Below are 14,988 nucleotides of genomic sequence, written 5' to 3'. Positions count from 1 at the left end.
ATTAATTATTCATGAATTATGAAAATATAATTAAAGAAGAAATATATTCCATATGGGTATATGTTTAAAATAGTATATGAGACTAACAAAATAAAACAGAGGGTGTAATAGAATACCTTTTTAATTTTTTTTTTAATTATTTTTTAATTATTTTTTTATAAAAATAATATTAGACTCTAAGCGTTCACTGTATAATTCAAGCATAAAGTAGAGAAACAAAAAGAGTAGAATCCCGGAACTTTTGAGGATTTCTTTCAATTATACTTTGTGTATTACAATACAGTTATTCCAATTAAATTACAAGAAATCATTAAAAGAATGTAAATAAATTTGGTCTACAACAATTGATAAATTAATAATCATAACACTCCAATGCCTAAATTCTAAAAATGGTTGAATGTTGAGGGGTAAATGTCAATCATACCTCGTAGTTCCTTAATAAAAACATCCATTGCCGTAGGAGGCAAGGAAATGGGCACCATAATCATATTATCACCTTTCTTGTTCTTAAAGGTAATAAAGAAGCTTGCATCCGGTACTGACCCGTTACTAGCCGGCCCTCCGTAAACGGGTTTTCCCCACCCGAAATCCACGTCTGCAAACCCTAAATGCCTAAGGTCGGACACCACGTATGTTTGACGTACCGAAAATTCAGGCCTATCATTTGTTACCATAAGGTTCATAATAGATCTCATATATTCCTCATTCACTTCTTTTTTGGTAGACCTAATGAGGTCCAATATATATGCCATGTCATTGTTGCATATATCGCCCGCCCTAGCGCAAACTGCTGGAAATGCACACGCATTTCCGTAGTATCCTTTCGCTAAGGGCGGGTTAAACTTGTTCCTTGCATTGACAGCGAAGAGTAGACGGACCTCTTCCTCGGGGTCTAGTTCAAGTGCTATGGTACGACAACGCCATAGGGAGGCACTAAGGATGTCGAAAGAGGAGAATTGTTTGATGTGTGGAGGGACATTACGACGAAGGGCTGCAAGCTCGGTTGGTCCAAAGAGGAAGGATTGTTGGACAAGGTTGGCTGCTTGATCATGATCGGAATGATGGTGATCAACTTCTTCGTGTTGGTCGTACTCGGGGTGAGGGAAGGTGACATTCGTGGGTTCTTTCGCGGTTAAGCGTTCGCGATCCCAAACTGGAGGGACGGATGGGGTGGTGAAGCCTCTCGCTAGCTCGCCTACCGCGTTCATTAGTTGCATTACGCCTGTGCCATCGGCGATGACATGGTTTCCTCGAATGGCTACTATGAATCCACCACATCTAAGACGGGTTACCTATACACCAAAGAGTATGTCGTATGTTAGCATATTATCAAAGAATTAAACTAGAAGATAGTATTTTTTTTATTTGAAGAAAACATACGTAATCTTAACATTACATACCAAAGATAATCAATAGTAATTACCGTGTTCACTATAATTAATGGAATTTATACATCATTCATCAACCTTTGTTAATGTATGCCGCATAATAACTTAATACTTCGTAATGAAGTACTAAAAAGTAGTACAGTATCTGTTTCATATTATTTACCACAATTAGACATTTCTCTCACACCTATATTAAATCGTTACAAATAGTATGAAACAGGGTAGGGAGTAACAAAAAATAAGTACCTGAACAATGAGCAAGGGAGTGCCAAGCATTCCATCAGTGCCAGGAATGTCATAAAGCAAATCCTCCAAAGGAAATGGAGGATGAATTTCATCTCCGAAATCCTCTAGTGTTGCATCCGCCTCAGCCTCGATAAAGGGCACGCCTTCACCATTGCAATCAACAATGAGCTTCCTCTTAGGCCGTTCTACTAACCGGCCAGCATAAGGGTAGAAAAACACAAGAGCCTTAGCCAAAGCATCCTTAACCACCTTCACCGGATCTTTTCCCTCCCTGGAGGGATCAGCCCAGTAAAACATTATGCCCGGCATCTGAAATCGAAGACCCTCTTGGTCATCGATGTCTGAGAGCGGTTTTAGCTCTTGTGGTGTAGGCTCAGCCGGGCACACTAGCTCTGGCTCCCCTCGTGTTACGTTTAACACTAGGGGAGTCGTATCTTGTGCCATGAGAGCCATAATATATATAATGATTGTTTGGGTTTTGAATGAGAAGATTATTTTACTAGCTTAGGAGTATAGAATGAGAGTACAATCAAGCTAATTTGTAATGAACTTTGATGGTGTAAGATAAATGCATGTATTCACGTCTATTTATAGGTGTAGTAAGTGGGCTATAGGTGTAGTAAGTGGGCTGTTTAATATTTATTAAGTCAACAAAAAGTAAAGTAAATTCATTATGATTGGAGTCAAGATTAGGTAGGTTAGTGTTTTAGGACACGTGAACAATACAAATAATTGAGCAAATAAGATTGGATAATTAACAAAACTTGGTGGAATTGAACTTTCATGTGCGTGGCTGCGCCAGTACGTGGATGATATTTTTTTTCTTCAAAGTTGGATAGGTGCAATTCATATAAAGACCAAAACAATAATACGGAGTAATATTGCAAGTTGCATGCATTTCATCCGTATTTACCAGAGAAAAAAATATTGAAAAAACCGTGGGATCTCATAAGAATAGTCAAAATTGAACCAACAATATATTTATGTAAGTAAGAAATATTTATTCAAAGCAATATGAACCATATGATGATATGAAGTATACATGTATTAAAGCAAATTAACCATATGGAGTATAATCAACCTTTATTTATTTTTTGAACATGATTAGGCATCTAGTAATCCATTTTATATTTCTAACCTATATGATTAATATGGACCACCACCTTATATACTCCCTCCGTTTCAAAATGATGTTCCTTTTTCGTAATCGATACAAATTTTTACCCATGTTTGGCGCAAATATATTTAATCTCACATGAGCAAAAATTATAAAGGTTAGATATTAATAATCTACTCACCAAGATGAATCAAACTAGATCCCACATGACTATATTTGTTAAAAAAACAAGAATATCGTTGTGGAATGGATGGATTATATCTTAAAAAATATGTTTTGGATATGTTTATCTCATTTAAAATTTTGAGAGATTTAATTACAATTTAAATTTTTTATATAAACTCTTTAAGTATATGGTCATGTGGAAAATTTTAGATTTGTTTTTATTATATAGATATAGGGCCAAAAAAAAAGTTTATTAATTAATATAAGAAAGACGAAAAGGTTTAAATATGCATACTCCCTCCGTTTTTTTAAGTGTTACACTTCTAATTTCCGACCGTGTTTTTGAAGATGTTACAATTCTTTTTTGGCAAAAAGTTACATTAAAATATTATATATCTCTCTTCTTTCATGGTCCCCACCCAAACTCACAACTACTTTTTTTTTTTTTATCATTATATTTTTCCTAGGGATGAGCAAAAAATCAGGGTGCCCTGAATAGAAACCAGAACCTGTTAGGAACCGGAACCTGTACAAGAGGTTTCGGTTCCGGGTAGCAAATTGGAAAACCTGTTGTAATAGGTTCCGCCTCAGGTTCTCAATTTTTTGGAACCGAAACCTGTAGGGTACCCTGTACCTGATAAAAGTATCACTTAATTTCAAATTATACACTAATTCTTACTCGGTTTTAAAATAATTAATATCAAAATTACAATTATAAAAATATATATATTAAATTTGTTAGACAACTACTATTAGTTTGTCTTATTTGCAAGTTGCAAACATTATAAATTAGTAACCAACCGGTTTTTTTAATTAAAAAATTCGCAAAAAAGTTAGTGAGTATATTATAGTACAGGGTACCCAATTATAGTTCCGGTTCCCATTTTGAGAAACCTGTTGCAACATGTTCCGGTTCCTAAAATTTTTACAGGGTACCCTGTTATGCTCACCCTTAATCTTGTGAATTGCTATTTGCCACAATGAAATTACTCAAGCTATAGTATTAAAAGACTTTTATGCCCCTTATAATTTTGAAAATTACTTAACAATCCAACCATTATTAACTACGAACTTTGTCTTAACTCCACCACCCATACCACCACTCACCTTTGACTGGGCCACCACCACGACTCCACCTTGACCGGTCCACCACGACTCCACCTTGACCATCATACACCACAGCTCCACCTTGAATGGTCCACCACCCACAACATATAAAATGAGTCGACGACGGTCGGCGTTCATATCGGAGGCACTTGGTGGGGACGACAACCGTCGAGTCAAGTATATGTCAGACTTCTTTTTTCAATTTTCGTTGTACCCGGTCGCATGTTATATGCGACTATACCACGGTGTAGTCGCATGCATGTTACATGCGACTACACCGTGGTAGAGTCGCACGCTATATGCGACTGTACCGTGGCGTAGTCGCACGCTATATGCGACTCCACCACGGTGTAATCGCATGCTATATGCGACTATGCCGTGGTGGAGTCGCATATAGCACGCGACTATGGTTTTTGTGCGAAAAAAAAATTACCGGTGTTTTCCCCACATTTCCCGGCAAATGAACCCCCTTCCCACGCCGCGATTCCATTGTCGTCGGCCTCTTCCTTTTTCCGGTTGATTTGGTATGATAAGTGGTTGATTTGGTGTGATAGATAGTGAGAAAATTGGATGATTCCGGCGACCTTAGGGTGGTGGTGGTGGTGGTGTTTAACGTGATGGTGATTCCGGCAACCTTAGGGTGGTAGTGGTGATGGTGTTTAGGGTGATGGTGGTGGAAGGAGTATGGTTGGTGAGAAAAATGGAATGATGTTAAACATATAAGTTATAAGGGTAAATGAGTAATTTAATACCGCGCCCTAAGTAATTCTATTGTGGCATTTAGTAACCCCCTTAATCTTTCCTATCACATTCATTACTTTTCAATAAACTATTAACCCCACTATCTTTCTTGTATAATTTTTTAATACTCCAACTACCCCACTTACCTTTTATTTTATTTAAGTCAATTAAATTGCCTAAAACTATGTGTCAGTCAAACTGTAACACTTAAAAAAAACACAGAGAAAATATATTAATTGTATACTGAAAGGTGCATTCTTTTTAAAATAAATGTCTAATTTTATTTCATTTTATTTTTATATTTTATTTTTATATTTTTTAACTAGCTACAATATAATGTTGCATTGTTACCTGCACACAAAAAAAAAAAAAAAAAAAAAAAAACGTTATTAACAAAAAAGGCCTTAGAGAACTGTTATAATAGGCTTTATGGATCGTCTTAGGGGCGTTCTTCTGCTAAGCGATGTATAAAGTATAGAGAACGGGTCGTTTAGGCGATTTATATAATAACAAATAGAGAACGGTTGTTAGTCACAACCGTTCTCTTTTCCCTTCTTAAATTCGTACACTAAGGAAGGAATAAAGAACGGTTTAGGCCACTTAACCGTTCTATATTGCATTACAATAGAGAACGGTTAAGTTAGATAACAGTTCTTTAATGTTTTTTTTTTTTAAAAAAAAAAAAAATCCGGCCATAATTATTCGAATTACCCTCGTACGTATTTTATATTGTATTATTCCTGTATTTTAATAATCTGTATTATTTTTGTATTTCATTTTAGACATGTATTTGTTGTATTATTCCTGTTCTGTATCTTGTACATTTATCTTGTAAGAAAAATTCCACATTTCCTATCTAAAATAAATCCATGATCTTGTATACGTGCAATATAAATTTCTGTATAATAAAATTAACAACAATATTTCCAGGTACGATGAAAGCCATCAAAATATACTTCATATATATAATTTAATTTATCCAACCACAATTAAATTGAATCATTCATACAAAATTTGTTCTATACAAACAAATACGTCAGTTAAATATCAAAACACCTTCCTAGTTAATGTTGATTTTTAAAAAAAATTATGTTTAGATATACCAATACCATATTGATCTACCATTCACATCAATCATCGTCGTCGTCATTTGGTTGATGGTACCCGGTAACATATGAAATCCACCTTTCCCTAAGCTCATCGCTCATTTGTTGAGAATATGTATGAAGAACTTGCTTAAAATACTACAAAACAATGTAAAATACATACATATTAGTTAATAATATATAATAAATTCATCTAATAATATACAAACAAGCACAACAATCCTTCACTCTGTGAGTCAGAACATCAGATAAAACTGGCGAGTCTGAACATCAGATTAAAACCGGTAAGAAGATCACTTAACCAACTCTGACTCTTAGCCCATCCTTATTTTCCAAATGAAAATTAGCTAGAAGGGGAAATATTGAACACACACACATGTATAGTTATTTTGGTTTTGAGCTTTTATCAAACCCGATAAGTACGTAGTATCACTGCCATGCCTAGCTCTGTCAACTGATCTTCCTTGTGCAATTCATTAAAAGGTTTCCTATGGCTCAATTGTTATCACATATCTTTCTATGATAGGATTGGGCCTTGGAGGTAAACATGCCAACCTACAGAGAAGCTAGATGAAGAGCAGTACCCCCATTAAGATAATCTGCTATGTGAATCTACATCTCAAATAACTACAGAGCATTAATTAACTTGCATACACCCACTCCTAAGAGTAGTTAATTCTGTTTTAGTTCCCAAAACCTAAAGCAGAAGAAGTGAAAATACATTGGCTTTGAAAAGAACCAGAGTCTGTACAACCTCCCAATGACCATGCTGACATGCTTGCATCAGAGCAGTCTGTACATCAAATCGTATTTTCTTTTCAGCACAGAAGATTGAATAGCTAATCTAACATGAATAAATGTGCGTTGTAAAAACTATATACTGCCATTTATCAAGTTTTAACATAATGAAAAGAATGATAACAAGGATTCTTTCCTACATAACTAGCATGTAGGATCCTCACAAGCAAGTTGAAATGATATTCCATACAATCTATCGACTATTGAGAATTACAACTGATTAAAGAGTATTATAATAATCATAGATAATACGATAATTCCTAATATTGATATCAACACCAGTCTCGAGCAGAAGAGTAACAATCTAAGCATCAAATCAATTAAAGTCTCAAACACTTGCATATTTAAAAAGCACACAAGAATTTTACAAATCCTGAGAGGCAATCTATTACCTCATGGTGGCCCTGAGCTGCAGAGTAATACAAAGGGGAGTTCCTAACACCAAAAGTCGAATGCCTCACAAGATGAGGATTGTACTCCAACAACGCTTTGGCTTCCTGTAAATCACCATCTCTAGCAGCCGAAACCAGGAGTTCTCCTGAGGTAGAGCAGCCTACAGAATTCCCAAAAATGCTTAAGAACTTCATCAATTTTAGGGAGTCTAATTTGATCGGAGAAGGTGGCTTTGGGAAGGTTTATAAGGGTCGTTTGGATAATGGACAGGTAAATTACCTTTCCATATTAAAATTTCTTACACCAGGTTCAAGCATTTCGAATTCAACCTTTGTTCATAGGCTTATATGTGCTTAATCTTATGATGTGATCATGTGTTGTGACAAATAAATTGAATTACAGATAAATTGTTACAAATAATTTGATCATGTAGTTGCTGTCTACTGATATTGAATTACAAATAAATTGTTACAAACTGAGAAAGAAGTTAGCTTATTTCGATCTTTTAATTATAAATGATTTCTTTTCAATTTGGATCCTTTAAAGTTGTTAATGACAGGAAAAGAATGAGGAAAAGCTATGAAGTCTTAACTATATGTGCAAAATTCTGATAATCTGAACTGATACCTAGCAGAACCAACTTTTTCGTATGTTTAGTGTTATTTTTATTGTTGATTTTCTTATTGAAGATTATAAGTTCAAATATCATTCATTGTGCAGTGATAAAAAGAACAAGTTTTATATATAAAAAAAATAAACTGTTTCAATAATTGTACATTATTTTGTACATAACCTAACCCTGAAGCAGAGCAGCCTAAAGAATTCCCAACAATGCTTAAGAACCACCAATTCCTCCTCCTCGTTCACCTTAGGTTGCTAACAACAATAACTATTATTGTTATTCTTGTTCTACATCATTAAAATATCCCGGAATCCCAGAATTTGGATAACATAAACAAAGAACAAGTAAGTAATTCTGCCTCCTTATTTTCTACAAGCAACTAACAACTCACCAACGAACTGTTTTTTCATTCCATTCCAAGGGGATTTTGAACTTAGGGTTTTAAATTGAACTTAGGTAAGATTAATTTGGCTAAAATTATTTTGATTACTATTGAAATAAATGTAAATTCGACAAAATTAAGGGTAATTTGATTGAACTTACTGCAATTCAACTGAAATATTTGCATACAAACAATCGATTGAATTCAACCCTAAAACTAGAACTTTGAAGTTTTTGTCAATCACCTAAAATTCAAATTGCATATTAATTTAAAAGATGAAAACTATGAATTTAATTATGTTTCCTTCATATTTCGAATGATTCATGCGGTTCGATTGGCAAGTAATCAAAATTCAATTAAATTACACTATAACAAGAAGATTCGAACCTACCTCAGGAGAGTGGTGCGATGCTCAGAAGTTGTGCGGCGGTGGATCGGTGGTGCGGCGCTGGAGCGGTGGTACGGCGGCGCGGCGAACAGTCAGTGGCTGAGGTTATACTATGGAGGTTTCACGAAGCAATAAACAATACACGCAGTACTTTTCATTTTTTTAAGGTATTAGTTAAGGTGAAAGTGAAAATGAACGTGAAAGTGAAATAGGGTTCAATATTCCTTTTAGCCGCCTTTAATTAATTTGGGCAAATTATTACTCCGTATATTTTTTCCTTCTAATAATTTTTTAAAAAAAAAACAATTAATTAATACAATACAAAACGGTTGTCAAGATGGCCGTTCTATATCATCTATAATAATTATTTATTTTTTAAAATTATTTAGGTAAAAAGAAATAGAGAACGGTTAACTATGTTAACTGTTACATATGTATTTACATACAGAACGCCTCTTATATAAATACGTTCTATATTTTTTTGGAGAACGCCTATCTTTGGTAACCGTTCTATATTTTGCGATCTCTAATCTAGTTTTTGGTGTAGTGTGGGACAAAAAGAAAGAGTAGAGAGTGTAATTAATTAATGAAAAATGCTATATATCGCTTAGGGATACTCTTAAAAATTGTTTAAATTTAGAAAATCATGACCAAAATACACTAATTACACTGATCTTCGCATGTTTTTGTCTTGAATGCCTAATATTATACAATTTTCATGAATGTTTTTAATGCTTATACATAGTCTATTAAGGTTATGTTTAGCATTACCCTTAATTAATCTAGAGTTAAATTTTCTTTGAGGTATATTGATTGCCTATACTATCATATTGCCATTCAAATTTGTTGTTTTATGTTTGTCCCATTATTTGCTTTATGCACGGATCCAATGCTTAAACATTGACCAATAGTATATTTAATCACAAACAATAATAATTATAAGTTACAAAGCGAAAATTTTGATTCTACTCATCGAAACAAATCTAACAAAATTACACTGTCGAAAACTATATTTTGTTTTGTTTATTATTTTATTGGTACCGATATTAATTTTAAAATATTAATGATCAAAGGTTTGTATGCATTAGAGAATAGAGATGGTTAAAAAAAAAATGCTACCAATTTGCTAAACAAAGGTTGAGTATTATAAATATTTCTTCCTTATTATTTGAAGAAGGCAAAACTACATACAATTGATTTTAAATCTTCAACATTAGGATTAAGGCCATGCCACAAAAAGTAAATTTGTAAAAAAATATGGAGAGTAAAAATAGTACTAATGTAAATAGTTGTTGTTTAACAATACTTGTCTACCTAAAAAGTATGAGATAAATCTTTTGAATAGTGTTTGGACAATTAATCCTCTAAATTGTTTGTTTACTTATTTGCCTCCATTAATGTTAATTGTTTTTTTTAACTTATAATTATAGTGTGCAGACATTTTATCCTTAAAAATAATTTATTAATATTTTTTCTCTTGTTAAAGTTGCCAATAATTAACTTTGTTGCATAATGTCTAATCGAAACTGCTCATCGAACAGGACTAGCTATGAGTCTATGAGGCGCACATCACATACATTAACCGCCCTAGTTTATATAAAAATGTATGCCAAGGATCCAAATTAGTTACTACGAATATAGTCACAATTATTGTTTGTCCATGGTGAAAAGTCAAGAAGTTGGGTTTTTTTACAAGCTAGAACTAGAAGTTGTTGCCTAATCTATGTTCCTCTTGCCGTTGACTGTTGACGCCATCCATGGCCAGTATGTTGACCAATAATGAATACTCGTATTGTTTTTAATTAGTTGACATTCATGATATAGAGTTCTTTCTTAGATATTATTGAAACTTGCAACTTGCAAACTAGTTAGGTTCTTGGTTGTTCACGTCTACTAGTTTGACAAGGTCTATGAATTAAAGCTAAGACACTATTCCAACATATGCGACATAAGAATCAAGTACTAGGCAGTAGGCACCAAGAAATATCGTGGCTGGTGCTCATAATATGGACAAGCAAGCCTTTGTAACTCGCTTTATTTTCATCTCAATTTTTTAGGTGTTCAACAGTCTTTAGGGTGAGTGATGAGAATTGAACCTAAGATCTCCTGAAATTGGAAGAGAGCTCTAACAACTTGAGCTATCTCTCCCTGTTGCTTTTCATCTCAATTTAAGAACCATAAACTTCCTCATTTTCTATCATCGTTTCCCTACATTTAAAAAGTATGAGATAACTTTTATTAATAGTGTTTGGACAATCTTATGAATAGTGTTTGAACAACTAGAACCTCTAAATATTTATTTACTTAATTGCCCTCATTAATGTTAACAACTTTTTTTAAAAAAACTTTTAAAAATAGTGTGTAGTCATTTATACCCCTAAAATGATTTGTATACATATTTTCCTTTATTAAGGTTACTAACAAATAAATATTAAATGTACATTATTTTATCCCCTTAATACTGTCAAATAATTCATTCAATCAACTACCTTAACAGTTTCAACAACTTACCAGTTTAGCTCCATTATAATTACTGTTGCAGATATAGCCTAAGGCCCTGTTCACTTCACTTAAAAAAAAAAAAAAAAAAAAAAAAAAAAAAAAAAAAAAAAAAAAAAAAAAAACTATAAAAATAATTTTAGTTTAGTAAAAATAAGTTCAGTTTATTAAATTTTATTTCAGTTTAGTAAAAATAATTTCAGTTAAGTAAAAATTAGTAACTTTAAAGAAGGAATATAATAGAGATTCAGTAAAAATAATTTAAGTTTAGCAAAAATAATTTTAGTTCAGTAAAATTAATTTCAATTTAGTAAAAATTAATTTAAGTTCTGCAAAAAATAATTTCAATTCAGTAAAAATAATTTCAATTTAGCAAAAATAAGGTGAACAGGGCCTAAGTTTAACTCAAGCTACAACATGGGAATCTATAGCTACGCAAAAATGCTTTCAAATGGCTATAACGCAGTGTAGCTCTAGTACTTACTATCAATGTATATACCAAAAGCCAAGCCAAAGTAGCTCTTTAGACATGACTAGTACTACTACTGCCGCTGCTGCTACTACTACTACTACTCTTACCACACACTCCTCCTGTCTGTTGTTGTTAACTATAAGAAAATAATCGATTGTCGTTGTACAAGTTTCGAAAGACATATAATTTTGTCGGAAAAACCGAAAATTTCGACGGAAATATAATTCATCATGAATTTCTGACAAACTCAAATATTCTGTCAAAAAACTGTCAGAAAATTTCGATGGAATATTAATCCATCATATCGAAATATATGTACAATCTGACGGATTCATATTTTGGAAATTTCCTATTGGATTAATTATGTCATAAATTAAAATTTTCGACGGATTAATTAAAAAATACAAAAAACCTTAAAAACTCTGTAACCTAACCGAGAACTCAGTCAGCCCCCTTCTTTGATCACTTCTATGTTTCCCTTCTTCTCCTTCTCTCTCTCTTTTTTTTTTTTTTTTTTCTTTCCTATATTTTTTTATTTTTATTATTTTTATTTTTTTTTATTTTTTTTTTATATTTCAAGGGTTTCTCCTTCTCCACCCCAAAATACCATAGGCCCAGACCTAAACCCCTAACCCTACTCGATTTTTTCCCCTTTCTTCTTTCTTTCTAAAAAAATCGCACCGTTAAAAGTTCGCAACAACACCTCACGCACAAAAACTCGACTAGGGTTTTAATTGTTTGAACAAGCTAAGGTTTTTCATGTCAACTTTAACCATTGCATAGAGTTTTCATGATTGAATTTGACCTTTAAAACCCTCCTAGAGTTTTTAAGGTTGAATTTGACCTTTAAAACCCAAATTCAAGCAAATTTCAAGGTTTTGTTTGTGAAATTCAAGGCATGTTCTTTTTTCTTTCTTTCTTTTATTTTGGTTTTTGAGATTTTTTTTAAATTTTATGGTAATGTGTGGTTGAATTGCGGTGGTGGTGGGTGGTTTATGATCATGGAATTGCGGTGGTGGTTGGTGGTTTGTGTTTGGGGAATTGTGGTGATGGTGGTGTTTGGTTTGTGTTTGGGGAACTTTTGGGTGGATCTAGGCCAGTTGTTAGGGTAAGAGTGGGCTAGTTGTTTTGTGCGGATCTGGTTTTGGTGGGTTGGGATGTGGTTTGGGAGGGGATAGGGGTCGTAGTGGGAATCTGATGGAGATTTTGGTGGTCGGGTGGTGGGTGGTGTTGGGCGTCTAATAGGGTGGTGGTACGGGTTAGGGGTGCTGGTAGGGGTGATGTAGGGTTTTTTTTTTTTTTTTTTTTTGTAACATTTTGTGACGGAATTTCGTCAGAAATTTCTGGCTGAAAAGTGTAAATGCTGTCAAAAAAGTGTTTTCGATGAAAATTCTATCGAAAAAGTTCGTTTTACCGACAACTTTTACAATTACAATTTTCGATGAAATTCCGTTGAAACACATTTTCCAACGGAAAATTGGGTGTTTCGAACGGAATAATTCGTTGGAAATCGCTTATTTTCTAGTAGTGGTTGTTGATGTTATGTTGCTAATGCTAATACTTCCACTAGAGTTGGTAAACGTGATGTGTTGTGTCACTCGTTTTGTGTTCATGTTTGATGTTAAACGGGTTTGAGGATCTCAACACTAACCCGACCTATTTAATAAACATGTTGTATTGACCCATAAACTAAACGTGTCGAAAGCTCTTAACAATAACCCGCTTTTTTGGGGTTTTTCGTGTCGTGTGATAATTAGTAAAAATGTTAGCCCACTCAAGATATATACTACCTCCATTTTTTTTAGTTGACACGTTATGACTTTAGCACTATTCACACACCTCTCTTTGACTGTGTTTTGTGCGTTATACGTAATGGTAAATATAATCATGTGGGATCTTGTTAGATTCGTCACGTTATAAACTTTTAAAATATCAACTTTTCATAATTTTCGCTTATCGATAATTAAATATATTAATGATTGAATAAGTGCATTGGCAAACGTTACTAAAGAAACATGTCAACTAAAAAGAAATGGAGGAATTATATCAGAAGTTCCATATATTATTAATTAATTTCTTGAAGTAGGCTGATTCGTGTTTTTTTCGTGTTGGAGTTCTCAACACTAACATGACCTATTTAATTCAATTAAACTGTGGCGTGTTGACCTGTTTTATTATATGTATTTTAAACCCTTGACACTAACCAAATTATTTAATGTCCGATTTGTGTCGTTTTATCGTGTCGTGTTAGCTTTTGACATCTCCAATGGCTACTGTTATTGCTGCTACTACTACTAAAACTGCTATTACTGATTTGAGAACAATTCTTTCGAAATTATACATAAGAGTTGTTCCTTTTTTGTTTTACAAAATTCAACATCTTGCACTTAGATTGAATCAGAGAAATATCTAATTCTAGTTTCATGAAATCAATATAGTTTTTACTATCAATGTGCATGCTGTCCAACTTTAATTTGGAAAAGATAATATCTTATTTTCAAATGAATGTAGCTAATTTAACAAAAATACAGTACAATATGATAAGGTGACCCATTTAATGCATGGTTTATTGGTTGGTGTACCCGGGTGGCCGGGTGCACCATGCAGTGAGTAACCATGAAAAAAAAAAACATGTTTTTTTAAAATGATTATCATGTTATTTTTGTAAAGACTTTATATTCTTTGTAATGTCATATTTTTTTGTCAAACACAAGCATGTTTTTTTGTTAAACACAGATACATTCTTTTTCAAACATTAGTACTGTATTTTTTTTCCGCCCATATTAATTAAAATATGCCTTATGTTCTTTTCGGACGCATGGTGCACGTGGGTGCACTATGCTATTTTCATAATATATTATTATGAATTTATTTAATGGATTACATACAAAGATACAATGATTACAACCAACCTTACAATAATAAATTAATATTAAAACAAAAATAACGAACACAGAAATATTCAAAATATCATACTAATATATTTGATATACGTTTCATACTTTCATACGAATGGTTTCCATAATTCTATAGTACTATTGTACTAAAATTGGTAGTTGGGCCAAAACCTCTAGAATTATTACCAAAGCTTAATATAAGATCCATATCATGTTCCTAGGCATTGTATATTGGCATATTGTCAATATGGCAATTAAAAAACTAAAAACACCGATTATTTTTATCAATAAATCTTGTATAAGGCTGGTGTACATTAATTTTATTGTAAAACGGCCAGTTTAATTAAGAATAATTTTAACTATTTTACGGTAACTTTAATTCCTTAAAGAGTATTTTTTAATTTGTTGTTGGTTTAAATTTTATTTTAATAAGTAAGTTTTTATACATTTATAATCACATACTATAAAGGCTAATATCATTAATATATAAATAGTAAGATTTTTCTAAGATAAAATTTATTATTTGAAAAATAATAATTTTGTAGTACAAAGGGTAACTTTAAATACTTTTAACATAACTTTAACTGTACCGGTCTTACAATAAATTAACATACACTGACCTTTTTTTTTTTTTTTTTTTTTTTTTTTTTTTTATTTAGAATTTGTG

General features: G+C 32.7%; 1 protein-coding gene and 1 long non-coding RNA gene across 2 annotated transcripts; both read right to left on the bottom strand.

The window, feature by feature from the left end:
- Positions 1–372: 372 nt before the first annotated feature.
- Positions 373–2,187, bottom strand: LOC145559497 (benzyl alcohol O-benzoyltransferase-like). The gene is made up of 2 exons (XM_081620914.1): positions 1,635–2,187; positions 373–1,292 (listed from the first exon to the last, which is right to left on the bottom strand). Exons 1-2 carry the CDS (start codon positions 2,085–2,087, stop codon positions 384–386), a joined length of 1,362 nt encoding a protein of 453 aa, XP_081477040.1. The 5' UTR covers positions 2,088–2,187; the 3' UTR covers positions 373–383.
- A 3,508-nt stretch (positions 2,188–5,695) lies between these two features.
- Positions 5,696–8,638, bottom strand: LOC145559496 (uncharacterized). The gene is made up of 3 exons (XR_014092735.1): positions 8,457–8,638; positions 7,061–7,221; positions 5,696–6,008 (listed from the first exon to the last, which is right to left on the bottom strand). It is a non-coding gene; the product is annotated as an uncharacterized LOC145559496 (long non-coding RNA).
- Between the last annotated feature and the right edge of the window lie 6,350 nt (positions 8,639–14,988).

Source organism: Chenopodium album, chromosome 9 (assembly GCF_948465745.1).
Source record: "Chenopodium album chromosome 9, dcCheAlbu1.1, whole genome shotgun sequence".
In the NCBI taxonomy this organism is placed as follows: Eukaryota; Viridiplantae; Streptophyta; class Magnoliopsida; order Caryophyllales; family Amaranthaceae; genus Chenopodium; species Chenopodium album.
This window is presented reverse-complemented; position numbering and strand designations above follow the sequence as displayed.